This window comes from Oratosquilla oratoria, chromosome 28, assembly GCF_046742065.1.
Source record: "Oratosquilla oratoria isolate Oo_2021 chromosome 28, ASM4674206v1, whole genome shotgun sequence".
NCBI lineage: Eukaryota > Metazoa > Arthropoda > Malacostraca > Stomatopoda > Squillidae > Oratosquilla > Oratosquilla oratoria.
In genome coordinates, this window is record NC_134804.1 from 44334090 (window position 1) to 44353138 (window position 19049).

Sequence of the window (19049 nt, forward strand, 5' to 3'; positions counted from 1 at the left end):
TGGAGGGGCGACTACAATAAATATAATCAAGACGCCGATATGGCAGCCTCGCGAATACACTCGCTCCCCATGACGCCTACGTGTGCGGCCCCGTATGGAAGGGGTTAAAAGACAATCGGAAACGATGTTAAAACATAAATAACCGCACCTTTCCCTGCCTCCAGGGCTATGCCACTCCCGACCAGGACCGTTGTGGCTGCGAGGGTAGTTCCTGTCACCACGGTCGCGGTCACGATCTCTATCCCTGTCACGTTGGCGGTCACGATCTCTGTCTCTGTCTCTGTCACGATCTCTTTTGTCCCATTTTTCTCCTTCTCTTCCCCTGAAAATGTAAAAATAGTGCATACAAAACAATATATTTGATACAATGTTTAAGAAAATAAAAGATCTGCATGCAGTATATCATAGAAAGTTAGATGTAAAATAATTGTTTCACCTCTTGTTAATTTACTAGACCAGCTACTTCCATGGGTGGTGTGAGAGTTAAGGATCTTAAAAACTAAATCTTACTAAGCCCAGGCACTACATATCTGTCTTGGAAGAGTATTGCCACTACCATATCAAGTGCTAAATGTTAAAATTTATGAATTATAGTAGAGGTGCTTGTGTCTTCCTGCATTACATTGCCACTACCATATCAAGTGCTAAATGTTAAAATCATGAATTATAGTTGAGGTGCTTGTGCCTTGCTGCATTATATTGCCACTACCATATCAAGTGCTAAATGTTAAAATCATGAATTATAGTTGAGGTGCTTGTGTCTTGGCTTAACCCCATGTAAGGGGGAAAAAGCCTTTGGTATATGTATGCTTGTATCTTGCTGCATTTCCTTCAACCTGAGCTATGTTTTGGGAGACCATAGAAGATCCTTTATCCATGAGGTGCTATGATGAGAGGCACATGAATAGTTATGAATAGGTATGGGATGGATGAAGTGTAGGAGAATGCTTTGACTTCACCACCCCTTATATATATTTTTCCCCTCTGTCTACCTAAATACCAAAACAGGCTACCTTCTTTATGAGTAGGAAGAAGCTTTTTGGTACATAGAAGGATAAGAATATACCACAAGGCCTCTCCTACTTATAAGAGGAGTAGTCAAGTAAGGCATGGACCCACCCACCCTCCATCCATCCCACACCCATTTGTTTCCCTTTTAGAAGTTCCTTCGCACCTCTGGTCGTCACCCATTGCCTGGGTCATAAGCAATGCAGCAAAATACAGCACCTCAGCAACAGGGTCTGATAGTTAAAACTGGTTTACCACCACCACTTCATGACAATCCTCCCTTCTTGTCCCCTTACGAGTAAATATAAATGATGAGGAAATATTCCTTTGGGCTGCACATTACTATTATTATTATTATTATTTTTTTTTTTTCTTTTTTTTTTCTTTTTTTTAAACCATGGCCTTTTTCCCATGTTTTTTATGTACCACCATGTATTTGTTAGAAATGGGAACCTCTTCCTTGAATGACTCATGGGCTAATCCAACAGTTATTACCAGTTACCTTGGATCTATTCCTTGAACAACTCACAGGTTAATCCAATGGTTATCAACAGTTACTTTGGATCTGTGCATCTCTTGCAAGGACTCATGGGCTAATCCAACAGTTATTACCAGTTACTTTGGATCTCTTCCTTGAAGAACTCACGGGTTAATCCAACGGTTATCAACAGTTACTTGGGATCTGTGGATCTCTTGCAAGAGACCTGGAGCAACAGACTGATTGACCTTAAAGTGCAATTATACTTCATATTGTAGGTTCTTTGGAAAATCCCTCCATGACTGACTACACATAAAGACATGCACGACCAACCTCTCTGCCCACCCATTGTAAGTCTTCTTGGAAGCCGAGTGCTGTTGCTGCATGTCTTCCTCAGGTCGTCGCTTCGGAGGAGGCTGATGGTGTTTGTCATCCTTCTCTCTCTTCTTTTCACCCTCTTTGTCTTTTTCTTTCTTATCTTTCTTCTTATCTTTGTCTTCTTTCTCAGTCTCCTTCTTCTCTTCTTTCTTCTCCTCATTGACACGCTTATTTTTCTTGTAAAGTTTGTGGAGACGTTTTGCATCATACTCGGTAAACTTGGAGACAAACTGCCACAACAGGCTGTACACAAAGAACAATTACTTAGTATTCTTAACAGGGCAATAATAACGTGGATGAACCAATTTCAAAAGTAACCTAACATTTGTAAGACTGCATGCAATGTGTGAAAACAGGTATAATGGAATAAATTTGTAAAACTGCCATAACAGGCTGTACACAAAGAACAATTACTTAGTACCCTTAACAGGGAAACAATAACAAGTGGATAAGCCAATTTCAAAAGTAACCTAACATTTCTAAGACTGCATGCAATGTGTGAAATATAATGGAGTAAATCTATAATTTTTTACTTTATTCACAGTTTTGACCATTAGCAGTAGACACTGATCAAAATGTTGAAAATAGACTAAAAATGTGTCTGCATTTCCATTAGTATATATGGAAAGCTACAAACATACCTTTTCCATTCTTTTGCAATCTCTTGATCTTTGAATTGTTCTAGACATTTCTCAATATGATCTCCAATCTGTAAAAGACATTTACGTGTGTGCTGAATTTGTTCCTCCTGACTCAACCCTTCATCTGGATTGTCCAATGCCTTGAGAGCTTTCTTCATGGGTCGCATTTTCTCCTTACACTGAAAAAGACGTCATTCTGTATTATTTGTTATTCACCATTGTTTTCCCAGCACCAAATACTTTATTTGTTTCTAATTACATACATATATATACATATACATATATATACACATATATATACATATATATATAAACATAAATATACACATACATATATATATACATATATAAATACATATACATATATATATACATACATATATATATACATATATATAAATACATATATACATATATATATATATATATACATATACATATATACATATATATATATATATATGCAAGGTAACCACTTTAGAAAATAAACGGAGCAGAGGGCTTTGGTATATTACATCTTCAGTGTAAATTATGCATTTATAAAACACACATGCCCAGTGTTTTTATTGTGCATATATATACATATATATATATATATATATATATATATATATATATACACACACAAATTTAAAAAAGCATTTTCTCTCTTAATGTGGCTGGATGAATATGCACACATTCATCCTACAGCCATCAAACAACAATCCAAAACCCATTCATTGTCCTTGCCATCTTAGCATCTTTTGGATAAAGGGTCATCCTTGTCGCCTTCCACATGGCTCTGATAAAATGTAAATGAGCAAGACCACTTCCACAACAGGGCCCAACACCTGGAACTTGTTTACCCTCACCACTTTATCACTTTTATCATATATTTATCAGATGGTGAATGGGTTTTAATGCATAAGTAGTATATCATGTACGTGTATTTTAACTCAAATACGTATACCAATGGGTTTTTCCCCCTTACAAGGGAGGTAGCCAAAAAATAAAGGCATACAATCCACTCCCACCCATTCCACCTCAACATACTTCACTCCCATTCACCCCCCTCCCTCCCTCTTATCTTGGCTCCTCCTACACACCTCCAATAAAACAAGTGACATTTGGTGGTTGACATGGCTACCAAAGTATTAATTTGTTGATCCATTCCATTTACCCATCCATTTACCTCATGAATTTTAATGATGATATCCTTAAGCTGAATGAAACAGAAAATCCTTCCACGCCAGACAGGAACCACACTGGCATGCCTGTACTCAGGACACCATCCAGCAATGACAATACATACACACAGTGGGCCTGACCACAGATTCAGACTGCTCCTGATGCAAACAGCACACAGAGGACCTACAACGTCTCATACCATAATGTCCCACACTAATAATCCCCAAACAACAATGTATCTTCCCTAAGCAACTTAAGGTCCTGCCTGAGGGCTGTTGCTGGTTACATGAAAGCCACAGATGGTTAAAGAAAATAAAGTAAAGTAGGTGAGCCAGTTGTTGTTTACTGACAACACTGCTTATGGCATGGTCAGAGTGGGGATTAAGGGAATTAGTGATAAAGTCTGGGAAGGTATGTGATAGGAGGAAGTTCAAGGTAAATGTGGGTAGTTTTTATACAAACTACAAGGCATTACATCCCTGAGGAATGCTATCACAAACAAGGTATCCCTGAGGAATGTAATCACACACCAGGTATCCCTGAGGAATGTAATCACAAACCAGTCTGAAGTGTCACACTTGAAGAGGAAATCAGAAACGACAATAGACACTCAGGTGTTGCAATACCACAGAAAACTGTAGTTACCACAATTTCTTTTATTCTCAAGACATATCCACCATTGTACTGGGCCTTCTTTAGCCAAAACAGCACTCACCTCTGCCCACAATGGATGTGACTGGTCCAGTTCTTTTGTACTGTCGACAGGAACTGGTTCACCATTAGCTGTGATGTGTACCGGTCCCTGCTGCTTTTCCCTTTTCTCCTTCTTCTTCTTCTTTGCCTTCTTGACCTCCTCTTTGTCATCTTCATCCTTAACTTTGGCCTTATCTCCGTCATCCTTCTTTTCATCTTTGACTTTAGATTTTGCATCTTTGTGGTCCTTGTGATCTTTGTGATCTTTGTGTTCTTTATGCTCTTTACCTTCTTTAACATCCTGTAAAAAAGTATATATATTTATATGCATATCTATATATATAATACAAAGGCCTTTTTCCCACTTGTACAGGAGATAGCCAAATCAAAAGGCATGCACCCACTCTCACCCAATCCATCAATCTTGTTTTCCTCTTATCTTTGTTCCTCGTGGATGTATATATGCATACACTACTAATGACCCACTTTCAGAGAAGAATAGGCAGAATTAAAAAGATCCGTATATTTCGATCACTATCTGTGATCCTCTTCAGCAGATGAAGAGGATCACAGATACATACATACATATACCAAAGGCTTTTTCACCCTTACATGGGGGGTAGCCAAAAAGAAAAAGGCATAGAAATCACTCCCACCCATTTCATTTCCCATATATTCCATTCCCCTCCACCATCCTCCCTCCCTCCTATCTTGGCACCTCCTGGATGACGGGTCATCCCTGCATCCTGTCCACTGCCCTGGGTCAGAAGCAGTGTCGCAAGATCGCAAGACACAGCACATCCACAGCAAGGCCACTTCATAAATTCAGCGACCCCCTCTCTCCGTCCCCTCATGCAGAAAAGGAGAAGACAGGGAGAAATCCCTTCCTACTGCATCAAATTTTTTCTCGTACATACTTCCTCACCCCCATCCCCCACCCACTCCCCCTCATGCATCACAGCCTCATCTATACACACCCTTCTCCATTCACCCCTATCTTCTTTCCTCTCCCGTCCTTCCTCTACAGACTAACAATTATTATGACAGGATACCCTAAAAACGATATACATTCTACCTACATACCAACCTACCTCCCTTGTACATACATGCATATACCAAATGCTTTTCCCCCCTTATGAGGGAGGTAGCCAGAAAACAAAAGGCATAAAAACCACTCCCACCCATTCCTTCCCCAACACACTCCACTCCCATCCACCCTGTTCCTTTCCTTGTATAGGGGAAAAGCTCTTGGTATATACATACATATACCAAAGGCTTTTTCCCCCTTACACAGGGGATAGCCCTATATAACAAGGGCCTCTTTCCCTTTATAAGAGAGGTAACAAGTCACGGCAAACACCTACAACCACCCACTCCACTACCACAACAAACATATAGACATAAAAAATAATTGATGACTACCTTTTGTCCTACCTTGGGCTTCTTAGGAATACTTGGAGTAGTAGTAGAGATCGTTGTAGTAGTGATGGCAGTGGTGGTGGTCGTTTCATCATCAGAGCTAATATCGTCTTCAATAATGGCTCTGGATATCCCCTTTGGCTCTCTATTTTTACGGACTTTCTGCTGTTTCTTTTGTTTGGCCTGTGGAAACAGAAACACAAATCGAAGCAACAATTATTGTTATCACCAGTCATCTCCTCTGCCACAATCAAACCCTGCCATCCTAATCTACATTCAGCAACTCCCCCGAAATACTCTACCCATCTTTCCTTAGTTGCTTTCACTTCCATAAACATTTATCCATTCATCAGCACCTTTTAACTCTCCCCTCTACCCAACTCATCCCCCTTACTCTCTTCATTTCCCTCCATAAATCTTTTTATTCTTTTCAAAAATCTCCTTCCATCATCTACCCCCACCTTACATCTGCTCTTCTCTTAGCCTCCTTTACCTTGTCTTTTGTTTATACATTTTTTTTTCTGTACCCATCATATGCTTACATTGTTCTAATTTACAATCAACCTCCTGTTCCCTCCTATCACCCATATCTCACATTCCATCCCTGCACACTTGCGTACTTCCTCTTCAAAATCGTTCTTCTTCTTCTTCTACTGTTTTTCTTTTATCCCTAAGAGCCTATTTATCTCGGCTTCACCATATATTCTTTCCTCTTTTTTCATTTAATTTCCTCATCTTCACCACTTCCCTGCTTTCTTCCTTTTCTTCCTCTCCACTTTACCTCCACTCTCAATTTCCTTTCCATTAAATTAAGAGTCTGAAAATCCACTACCCTTTCTACTAAATATGTTTACCTCCAGAACTCTTACATTAAAATCCAATCAATGCCGCTTCCATCTTAGCTAACTCTACAAAAACCACTCCTAAATACCAAGTGGATCTACAATGGATACATAACTTTAAACCACATCAACATATGAAAACTTGATACACAGAACTGCCAAATAAAAATTTCATTTCAAACTGAAAAATTATTTGATATCTAAACTGACATAATAAATTAAATTATTAAAACTACCATGAAATATCTTTTGCCCAAAGACCCTATTACCATAAAAGCACGCTTGATCCAAATCACAAAGCATTAAAATGCAACATAAAGGAGGTAATACTAACACTCACTTTCGTCTGCCCAAGGTCCATATGCTTCTTGATGAGCTTGAGCAAATACTGTGCCCTACTCTCCAAATGCTTGGCCTGTGGCTTCTTGTCCCCTTCCAACAGAATCTTGTCATCTAGGTTCAGCGCTGGGTCACCTTTAAGTTGTTCCCAGGAGCCCATTCCATATTCATATATACCTCTGAGTAACCTGCAACAACCACATCATCATGTTATACATAACCGTATCATAAGCCCATATCAGTTACTAATTTTCTTACATGGTGCTAAGAAAATCAACAGCTCCACAGTCAATGTCTTCTTTATAGTCTATATTCTTTGACGCCTCTTTTGAGAAACTAAGGGTGTTTTATGGAAGTAAGGCTGTCCAAAGTACAGTGCAATAGTAACTAACTTGAAATGGTGGTGGTAGTGTTATCAGCTTGACCATACTGATCTGTTAGTATTAAAATGCAACACTAGTTTTGCTGTCTAACACTGAAGAAAGGAGTTGAAAAACTGAAAATGTGCAGCCCTTACTGGGAGTCAAACACACAATTCAGGTACCCAAGGAGGAAGAGGAGGAGGAGGAGGAGAAGGAGGACGAGGAAGTAAAGGAAGAAGAACAAGAATAAAAGTAGGAAGAACAAAAAGAATAGTGAGAAATAAAGAAAAAAAGGAAGAAAAGGGGACAAAATTGATGATGATGATAAAACTAAAGAAGAATGAAAATCCAGAAGACTTTACCTTGAATCATCTTGAATACCCCAAGGAATGTCCCAGTGTGCATCTTTGACTCGTTTCAGTTGCAATGTCCACGACGCTCGCTCCACTGGAGGATGTGGCACCACGTGGTCCAGAGGATCCAGCTCATCAAGGGCGGACATTGTTGTCTTGGCATTAATGGCAACTCCAGACAACTTGAAGGAGGGACCACGATCTCGACGCTTTGTGCCACCTATGTATCAGAACAAAACAACAACATAAAACCTGGACACAAATGACCGTGCACATATGTAATTGTCCAGGCATCAACAAGTGGTCCTTTTATGTGGCAACAACAATGCAACTGGAGGAGGGACCCTTCAAAGACGCAGTGACCCTCAAGAGGAACAGTCTACCTAACCAATGTGCAGAATACAGCACTGTGGGTCCAATCATTCTTTCATAAAATCATATCTTTGCTTTCATCCCTAAATATCTATTTCTCATATCATTTCACTGCACCAAGATATTTACTTGCTTCCTTTACTCTAAACTTCACCTCCACCTCCACTCACTCCTACATGTGACCCTATTTACTTAAAACTCTGCACTTCCTCCAGCCTCTCATCTTTGACCTTTGTCTTCAACTCAACATCACCATCGCTCTTTGTTCACCTTTTCACTTTAACTTTGCCTCTACTCACTTCACTGACCTTAAAAAATTCTGGTTTGGCTAATGCCACACAATTCTACTCAAATAAGGGCATGACCTTTTGCTGAAAGGCTTAAAGCTAGCTTTGTTAGCTCTCCGTTGTGTTATATAAAAATCAATCCAGTGCTAAACTAAGTCATATTTGTCACACATGTTTACTGTGATCCTATACACTAGGCCTGATCAAATTCTTATACACATACCACTTGTCCTTTTTCCCTTACAAGAGGCTAAGTCTCTTGTAGCACACATACACCCAACACCCTTACTACACAGCAAAAAATGGACTCTTCACATACATACATATACCAAAGGCTTCTTCCCCCTTACAAGGGAGGTAGCCAAAATACAAAGTCATAAAATCCACTCATTCCATCCCCACACACTCCACTCCCATCCACACCCCTCCCTCCCTCTTATCTTGGCTCCTCCTGGATGACAGGTCACCCCTGCATCTTGCCCACTGACCTGGGTCAGAAGCAGTGTTGGAAGACACAGCACATCCACAACAAGTTCGCTTCATTAAATCTGTGACACCCCCTCTCTGTCTCCACACATAACTTATTATAAAATCCACAACCAACCTTCACATTCCTCTGGTGCTTTTTTATTTTCTTTTTGGCTTTCATATTCCTTCATGGCTTCCTGACAACGCTCCAATATAGTCTCCCCAAGATTTTTTAGGTCCGGGATGGGCTTCTCTCTCAAGTCTGCATCAATAGCTATAGTGTCTAGACGCCGCATTGGATTGCTGAACTTCTTAAAGCTCTTGAAGAATCTTCGAACCTGAAGGGAGTAAAAAATAAATGCTGTTTTAATACAGTTTTGATATTATTTTACTTTTTCATGGAAGATTAAGATTAGATATGGAAATCACAATTCTATCCAGCATTTAATAAAGAATCACAACCTCAAAACTACTAATGTCCAGCAAAACCTATATAAAAAGAATATAGAAAATAGCTATCTATATACAAAAGGCTTCTTCCCCCTTGTAAGGGTGGTAGCCAGTCAAGGAATGTACCCAAACCCATCCACCAAACACCCATGCATCACCTATTTGTTTCCCTTTCATCTTAGTTCCTTGGCATAAAAAGTTTGGGATACCATACACACACACACACACCAAAAAGCCCTTTCTCCCTTATAAAAGGGGTGGCCAAATCAAAGACCACACCCACCCTACACCCCATCCATCATCCACTTGTTATCCCTTCTATCTTAGCTCCTCATGGATGAAAGGTCATCCCTGTTCCCTGCTCACAGCTCGGGTCAGAAACAATGCAACGGGACAGCTACACTTGAAGAAATGACTTACTTCCGCATCAGTAAATCCTTTCACGGTTTCCTTGTGGTGCATCCTTGGCCGTCCTCTCTTCTTCGGGCGCTCATCATCCGTGTCGTCGTTACTCGACTCTGATCCTTTGGATCTCTTCTTACCACGGCGACCATCGTCTGAATCCTGAAATTGTCGAGGTAGAATATTATCTTAATACGACCCATAGGTCCATGATTTTTCTTCTTTTTTTATTTTCTATTTGTATACCAATAGGCTTCTTCTCTCTTATAAGTGAGGTAGCCATCCAAGACATGTACCCATCCCATTCCCATCTATCCCTGCTTCCCTTTTATCTTAGCTCCTTCTGGGTGAAGGGTCATCACTGTACCTTGCCCACTGCCTGGGTCAGAAGCAATGCAGCAAGACACAGCACACCCACAGCAGGGCCTACCATTTCATTTACATGGTGACCCTCCCTCCTAATCCCCTTCTGTGAAAATAGTCTCTAAAGCAATAGCTGCATGCTTATGCATGATACCATGCAGTCAATACCCCAGCTGAGGATATCCATCAAGCTACTTGTTCATCCCATTCTAAGGAGGGGGTGAACAAATTGAAGAACATTGAAGATTGAACATTGAAGAACACCCACCCCAAATCCATCTAAAACTGATTTATTGCCCTTCCCATCTCAACACCCTGCAAATGATGGGTCATCCCTATCCCTCATCCATACAACTTGAGTCAAAAGTATATCTAGCAAGAAATGGCATCTCCACAACAGGACCTAGCAGCCAAATCTGGTCTAACACCACCATTTCACAATAAAGTAATCCCCTTTAGTAAATATGGCACCATACAGATGGAGTTAAGACTATATATATATATATATATATATATATATATATATATATATATATATATATATATATATATATACTTACATACATATATACATATATATATATACACACACACACAGACACATATATTTCAAAGGCCTTTTCCCTTAATAAGTGTGGCGACTGAGTCAACGCAACCCACTTCATATGCACTCATAACGCAATTAATGGCCCCCCCTCCATTTCAGCATTTTGTGAATGAAGGGTATTCCTAATCCCACACCACATTGTTCTGGTGAAGAAGAATGCAAAAAGACGACATATTTATGGAAGGGTCCAACTTACGCCCTGCCCTGACTGGTTAACAGTTTTCCGTTTCCGTGGTGGAAGGTACAGGTCTGCCATTTCCTTCTGTTTTTCTTCGTCTAGAATCTTATTTCTGAATTGTTCTGGAATAATTTCATCCTGAAAAAAAAGGAGGCATGAATAAATTACCAGAGAAATCATAAGAATTTTGGGTACACACAAAACAGAATACAGAAGGTCCTCGCGTTACAATGGAGTTCCGTTCCCACGCAATGTCGTAACCTGATTTTTGGTGTAGGTCTGAACCAACCTAAGTAAGAACATTCCAAGGTGATTGGTTTCTTTTACTTCAGTGCACTGCCACCAGAAGAGTTTATTTTATGCTTGGGAGCTATAATGTAGGGCAGGCCCCACCCCCACCAAAAAACAAATAAATAAATAAATAAATAAATAAATACATACATGTACCACTCATTCCCCCATACATGGGAGGTAAGAAATAAGGTAATAAATGAATAAGAAGGTAATGAATACATAAATAAAATAGATAAGATAATAATAATGATGATGATAATGATAATCAGTAATCTAAAATTGTGCTTCCTTCCTTGGTCTATCGTTGCATGACATCATATTCCTCTGAGCTAACCGACTTCTTTGCATTATAAAAAAGTAAAAAAAAAACAAAAAAAAAACAAGGGGAACGTAAAGGATAAACACTGCCAGCGTCATAACCACAAAACGGTGGAAGTTGAGATCATCATAATCCGAGGACTCCCTGTACCAGGATGAAGACAGCAGAAGAAAAAAAGAAACTAAGAATTGAATACTTACCCAGTCTTTGCTTTCCGAATCTGGTAAAGAATCGAGCTTTGACACTTCTTCTTCCTCGTCAAGGTTAAACGACGCAACCTTGAACGCTGAAAGCAACTCATCTCCAGCTGACGATGGCCCCTCATCTCGTGTTTCTGCTCTTCTCAGAATTTCATCAATGTCACACTGAAAAATAGAGAGAAAAGTGGGGTTATACATCTTAAACATCTTTTACATAAGTGGTCAGACCATGTGACCAACAACGAGGTCCTTGGTAGTGTTGCCCTGCCTCTACACAATGCTGCAGCAATGTTGCCTTTCCTGACTGGGTCATGTCCACAAGACAGAGGACAATAGGAAACCTATGACCTCTTGTACAATGAGTTTACTTTAGTTAAGACAGCATAATGACAATGACACCCCTACTTTAAAGATGTTTGTAATAGAAATGAAAATCTGATAAAGTATATCAATATATAGATCTTGCCAAAGACCATAACCATGGTGGGCAGGAGCTGAACTGCTGGAGGAGGAGGAGGAGGAGGAGGAGGAGGAGGAGGAAGAAGAAAATATATATTATAGACAATGTCTTCAAGTGATTATTATTAGAATCATTTGTATGCACTAGCTAACTAATCTTACCAGCTTGAATGAAATGACAACTGGTCCAGGAGTATCAAGTGTTAGGTACTACTTGTTACGATATCTGTCATCCTACATATTAAAGATTCTTTTGGGAAGTACTGTGCATGTTGTGACACATGAATCCATTTCATTCCTCCCATCTTATGAAACTTATGAAGTGATCAATCAATCCATATATCCCAGAACACTAGTAACAGCCACTGGATTGACAAGTCACTAAATACTATGCTGGTATCTGTGTATGGCCAGACTGACAATGTAAGATAAAGTGATTGATGTCCTGTCTTTGATGGTTGAATCTGGAGAAGTTTGTTCCCATAGCCAGATCTATTTTGTACTGGTACGGTCTTAGTGCTGGATGGTGACCTGAACAAGGCTTCTCTTGCAGGAGATCAATGTCTTCTAGGTAACTGGCAACAGTAACCAGACAGGCCCATAGGTTACTCAAGAAGGAATTATGTTGCTGTCTAGGGATAATTCATGTAGGGCAGTATTGAGGTGCTCAGTGTACAGTGTGTGATGGTTGCATGTGAGGCAGTTTGATTCTGTGGCCAGGTCTATTCTGTGCTGGCACTCTCTTAGAAGTGGATATTGTCCAGAGCACAATCATGCTCATGAGGAGCTGAAAATTCCCACATTACATGAAAAGCAAAACAAAAATGTGCATTTTTTCCTTACCAGTGGTTCTTCTTCATTCACTTCTTCATCTTTAAAGAGTTCCTCGGCACCAAACTTGAGAATAGCATTCAGTTCTTCACGATTGAAAGGCATGGAATTTGTATCTGAAATACGAATCACCTTACGTCAACAGATGCAATATTTGGTATGAGATTGAGAACATATAGGACACTCAACCCTTTCATTCTTTCCTCCCAAGCAGAGCCCCGACATGGGGAGGGGCAGGCCTTTAGGTGAAAAGAAGGTAAAGCAAATTCTCCCTAATGTACTTTTAATGCACGATTTATTTATCATGAGTTGTGTGTATGAATGATGTGTGTATAAACATTGTTTTGTGGATGAATGTTACATGTGAATCATGCTAGTGACCATCAGACGTGGAAGGTGGTGGTAGTGGTGATGTGTGTGTGTGTGTGGGGGGGTGGCACTTACCCGTGTCGGGGCCCTGTTCCCAAGTAATGCATATGTAACAGTTCATCACTTCCACAGTTCATCTCTAGTGAACTCCTCTTATGGAACAGGTTGTTGCCTTAGTCTGTATCTATTCCCACCTATTCTCAACAACCCAGGGATGATAAATACATAAAAAATAATTACATAAATACTTCCATACATACATACTTGGGAATAATTAAACAATAAATAAAATACAGAAACAATAATACAATACAATAAAATAAATTAAATCAGTATATTATTGCTTATTACACTGGTGGCATAATCCGAAGTATGACTGTTTCGCATTTGCGTAGTTGCAGGTTCGAACCTTGCACTTTTCTCCACTTACCAGCAGTGATTATTACCTGCCCCGACAGTCCAAGCAAACGGGGCAAAGGTGACAGCTTCGGCTGCAGCTCTTCACCTTTACCTAAACAAAATTCAGGTTTACTTACTTGAGAGTTTTTTATTGAAGACTGTTCTTCCTGAAGTGTCCATGGACTGAATCACCAAATGATCCAACACCATTTTCTTCTTGGCCTTTTCTATAATGTTTTCTTCAATACTATTTCTGGTTACTAAACGATAAATATTCACCTGAAAAAAACAAATATGTCTTTATGTTCACAGTCGATACAGATTGAGACTCCCTTATCTGAAATCAAAAGTTTTAAGGATAGAAATACCACAAGTGAAAAATATCAGGAAGGGTTTTAAAATTAGACTACAGTCCATACCACTGCATATGACCAAGAACTAAATGTATTACCTTTGTATGAAATAGAGTAAATACATGACAATGATGATTATCATATACCATACATATGCACGCACACACACACACACACACAGCAGCAGACTGGAAGTGAACATTAAGGGAGAGCGACTGGAGGAAGTGGATAGTTTTAGAAACTTGGGTGCAAATGTAGCAGGAAAAGGTGGAGTGAAGGTGGAGGTAGAATGTAGATTGAGAGAAGCGAGTAAATGCCTTGGTGGATTAAAAAGTGTAATGAGGAATAGACATTTAGGAATGGATGCGAAGAGGAGACTGTATGAAGGAGTGATTGTGCCAACAGCACTGTATGGGGCAGAAACTTGGAACATAAGAGAAGAAGAGAGAAGGAGTTTGAATGTGTTTGAGATGAGGTGTCTGAGAAGTATGGTAGGGGTTACTAGGCTAGAATGAGAAATGAGGAGGTGAGGAGGAGAACAGGGGTGAAAAAGGAGCTGGGAGATAGGGTTGATGAAAGAATATTAGGATGGTTTGGACACATGGAAAGAATGAGTGAAGAAAGACTAGTAAAAGAGGTATGGAAGGCAGATGTGGTGGGAGTGAACATGAGGGGACGTCCTAGGATGAGGTGGATGGATGGGGTGAAGGGGGCTTTGGGGAAGAGGGGAATGTCTGTTGAGGAAGGACGGGAGAGGACAGAAGACAGAGGTGAGTGGAGAATGGTTGTATATGGATGATGTTGTGATTGCATGAGGAGGAGTGTGGTGTGTGTGAGCAAATTTTGACGCAGCCCGAAGGGATTTCTCCCCGTCCTCTCCTTATATGCAAGGGGGGACGGAGAGGGGGGGTCGCCGATTAAATGAAGCGGCCTTGCTGTGGATGTGCTGTGTCTTGCAACACTGCTTCTGACCCAGGGCGGTGGGCAAGGTGCAGGGATGACCCGTCATCCAGGAGGTGCTCAGATGAGAGGGAGGGTGGGAGGGGTGTGGAGTGTATTTAGGGATGAAATGGGTGGGAGTGATTTTATGCCTTTCCCTTTTTGGCCACCTCCCTTGAAAGGGGGAAAAAGCCTTGGTATATGTATGTATGTATATATTTTTTAATATTGCAAAACTCCCCTGTCAGGAATCTAGGATCGCGTCCCTTATAGAAGACTTTGCATACATACATACATATACCAAGGCTTTTTTCCCCCTTACCAGGGGGGTAGCCAAAAAGGACAAGGCACAAAAACATTCCCACCCATTTCATCCCCGAAAACACTCCACACCCCACCACCCTCCCTCCCATCTTAGCACCTCCTAGATGACGGGTCATCCCTGCACCCTGTCCACTGCCCTGGGTCAGAAGCAGTGTCGCAGGACACAGCACATCCACAGCAAGGCCGCTTCATTAAATTGGCGACCCCCCCTCTCCGTCCCCCCATATAAAGGAGAGGACGGGGAGAAATCTTTGCAAGACTTTGCACCTACCAAAAACTTTTTCCTATCTTGGAGGTAACCAATTAAAAGCATACACTCACCCTATATCCTCATACCCATCCAAAAACCTAATTCATTATTCCTCCCATCTTAGCTCATCATGACTATGTCCTTGTCGTATCTATCATCTGAATCCATAAAAGCCCAAAAGAGTTCCTTACTCTTTGTCATAAACAAATATGACAAGAATGTCTTCAAGGCTTTCATGGACTTGGGGAAGGCGTATGATAGGGCTGACACAAAGGCATTGTGGATTGTATAACACACACTCTGACAAACACACAGACACATACACAGACACACACAAAGGTAAATAAATTCTTATCACGGTCACATAAACTTACCTGGTTCTTCTGCCCAATTCGATGAGCTCTTGCTTGGGCCTGCAGATCATTTTGTGGATTCCAGTCTGAATCAAATATGATGACTGTGTCTGCTGTGGCCAAGTTGATGCCCAAACCACCAGCTCGGGTTGACAGCAAAAAACAGAAATCCTGAAAAGCAAATACAAATTATGTATATACTTCATTATACCTAGTTGTACCTTACAGGAAGGAGAGCTACGCTCATGGTGTCCCATTTCTGTATTTCGCCATATCTAATTTGCTCTTAAATTCGTGTATTGTTTTGTCTAGTATGTTCCATACATCCACCACTCTATGGGGAAAGCTGTTCTTTTTCAAGTATCTCCTATAACTGTCCTTTTTGAGCTTCCTTCCATGTCCTCTTGTGTTTCTCTTATCCTAATTTAGTAAGTCTTCTCTATCAAGGGCTCCTACTGTAGTGTGTGTGCATATATATACATTATATATATATATATATATATATATATATATATATATATATATATACATTATATATATATATATATATATATATATATACACACTTCTTGAAGTAGGGTAGGGGTTACAAGGTTGGATAGTGACAAATGAGTGGGTGAGGAGAGTGGGGATGGACAGAGTGCTGGCAAAGAGACCTGATGAGAGATTATTGGGATGGTTTGGACACATGGAAAGAATGAGAGAAGAAAGATTAGCAGAGCAGTGTGAAAAGCAGAGGTGGATGGAATTAACTTGAGGGGACAACCGAGGATGAGATGGATGGAAGGAGTGAATGGGACTTTGAGCAAGAGGGGAATGTCTGTTGACCAAGGAAGGGAGGAGGAACAGGACAGGGGTGAGTGAAGAATGGTCATGTGTGGATATTTTGACACAGCCCGAAGGGATTTCTCTCCATCTTTTCTATTTTCTACATGAGGGGATGAGTAGGGAGGGTTGCTGTGTAAGTTAAGTGTCCCTACTGTGGATGTGCTGTGTCTTGCTGCATTGCCTCTGACCTGGGCAGTGAGTGGGAGACAGGGATGACCCTTCATCCACAAGGAGCTAAGATGAGAGGATAACAAGGCTGGTGGAAAAAAGTGGAATATGTGAGAGTGGGTGCATGAAACTAACAAAGTAGAACACTTTCATATATTACATCTTCAGTGCAATAAGTCTTATAGCACTGAAGATGTAATATGTGAAACTGCTCTGCTTCATTAGTTTCTTTTTCCAAGTGGTCTACTTTGCATAAGTGAACGTATGTACCCGTGTTTTTACTAGCACACACACACATATATATAAAATTTGAAGAACATTTTCTAATATTATCTAAAAATTACAACACATCAGTTTCACAATGGGCTAGTGTTAAGAGTAAGAATTTATCTTTATAAAGTCCTGTTTAGACAGCAATACAATTTTATTAAAATTCAATGTCTATCTACCTATATAACAATGGCTTTTTCCCCCTTACCAGGGGGTAGCCAAGCCAAATGGCAAGGACCCACTCCACTCCTATCCACCACCCTTTCCTCCCTCTCATCTTAGCTCCTCATGGATGAGTTGTTTGAAATTAACAAGGTCAAATAAATCTTTAATTATCAATATAACGTAATATCTACTGCATCATCTCCGTAACCTAAGGCATTCCCTTATTACGTTTCCCTGTAGCCTCAACACTGAAACTCACCGTTGACCCATCAGCATTGAAGTGATCCAAAGCTTGTCTTCGGAGTTCTCCTTTTATGGAACCATCAAGTCTTTGGAAGGGAAATCTCCTGAGTTGCAGGTAATGAGCAAGGATGTCCAACATGCGAACCATCTGGGAGAAGATGAGTACTCGGTGGCCAGTTTCATTCAGCCGCACCAGGAGCTTGTCCAGCAACATAAGCTTCCCGCTCCCTCTTAAGAGGGCCTAAAAAAAAATTGCATTAACAGTAAATTATAATATATACAATAAAACAATGTTAAAGCATGCCAACATAAGATCTTGCACGTCATTAAAAAAAAAAAAAAAAAAATCAAATCAAATTTCAATCAATTTCTTCAATGATCACAACTCGCATTGTAAGCCTTTGACGAGATGTGTGAAAACTGGTGACAATAATTTGTTCCTATGCTTAGTTAACCTCTTCAACAGGATTCCAATATTTGTGTACGAGTGTTAGGCTGCCTGATGTATGACAATGCATCACAATACATGTGTTACAAAAAGACAAGGCAAGTAGAAGGAGAAAATGTAGGTGCATGATAATTTGAAAACATTTCACCATGACTGCTTACAGCACCTCTATTTCCTTTATTCATGTAGCAATAATAAATTTTTACTGAGAAACACTTTTTTAGTTTACAACAAGTTTGCATAAATAAATTATAAGCTCTACACTGTATTCACCTAGTTTCACCTAGTTGTATTACATGGGAATGGGGAGCTATGCTTGTAGTGACCCGTCTCTGTATCTCTCAGCATCTAGTTTGTTTCTTAAATTCTTGTATGGTTTTTGCACACACTATTGTTTCATCCAATTTATTCCAGACATCCACCACTCTGTGGATTTTTTTTTTTTTTTTTTTTTATGGAGGTGATTGAATGATATGAAGAGGGTCACGAATACTAAAGCACAATACTTCACCAAGCTACAATGGCTGTTTTTGTTCTATCGCTATATAAAGTTACAGCCGTAATATTTTCCTTTCTCTCGTTCCCTTTCACCCTGAATGTGGATAACCACACAAAATGCAATCAAGCATGTTCACAGTAAACTACTTATCTCTCTTTCTCTATGTAAAAAAGATTTAATTCACAAAATGAGGGTGGGGTATGATCAAGCCTGTACATATGATCAATTATTTCTCTCTCTTTCTCTATGTGAAATAAATGTGAAAAATTAAGTAATGTACACAAGTCGATTATCTGGTCGATTTACAATAACCCAACACAAAATGTCGGTGTGGCATGATCCAGCTGAATTATGTGATTGGTGGTGATAAGAACGCTGGAAGGAGCAGTAGAACCTCAAGGACACTACACACAAATTCCAGAGAGAACCAACACAGAATACGGGACCACTCTGCCACAACTACAAACTAAATGTAATCAAGACGCCAACATTGTCATCCTAGTATACCCACTTGCAACTAAGGACACCAAT

The 19049-nt window shown here is 40.0% G+C and overlaps 1 protein-coding gene across 6 annotated transcripts in view; it reads right to left on the minus strand.

Annotated features, from left to right (window-relative positions):
* Chd1 (chromodomain-helicase-DNA-binding protein 1) overlaps positions 1 to 19049 on the minus strand; it is a 61000-nt gene that overhangs the window by 3119 nt on the left and 38832 nt on the right. For 2 of the 6 annotated variants that reach the window (XM_076211338.1, XM_076211334.1), the window contains exons 17-31: positions 17588 to 17812; positions 15919 to 16068; positions 13816 to 13957; positions 12923 to 13026; positions 11621 to 11785; positions 10826 to 10945; positions 9678 to 9821; positions 8944 to 9145; positions 7690 to 7900; positions 6961 to 7153; positions 5788 to 5967; positions 4388 to 4666; positions 2506 to 2684; positions 1820 to 2107; positions 149 to 322 (exon numbers count right to left, since the gene is read on the minus strand). In XM_076211338.1, the coding sequence (XP_076067453.1) occupies positions 149 to 322; positions 1820 to 2107; positions 2506 to 2684; positions 4388 to 4666; positions 5788 to 5967; positions 6961 to 7153; positions 7690 to 7900; positions 8944 to 9145; positions 9678 to 9821; positions 10826 to 10945; positions 11621 to 11785; positions 12923 to 13026; positions 13816 to 13957; positions 15919 to 16068; positions 17588 to 17812 (2756 nt within the window). The remainder of the gene's footprint in view (positions 1 to 148; positions 323 to 1819; positions 2108 to 2505; positions 2685 to 4387; positions 4667 to 5787; positions 5968 to 6960; positions 7154 to 7689; positions 7901 to 8943; positions 9146 to 9677; positions 9822 to 10825; positions 10946 to 11620; positions 11786 to 12922; positions 13027 to 13815; positions 13958 to 15918; positions 16069 to 17587; positions 17813 to 19049) is intronic. The other 4 variants (XM_076211339.1, XM_076211335.1, XM_076211336.1 and 1 more) reach the window with 4 other exon arrangements.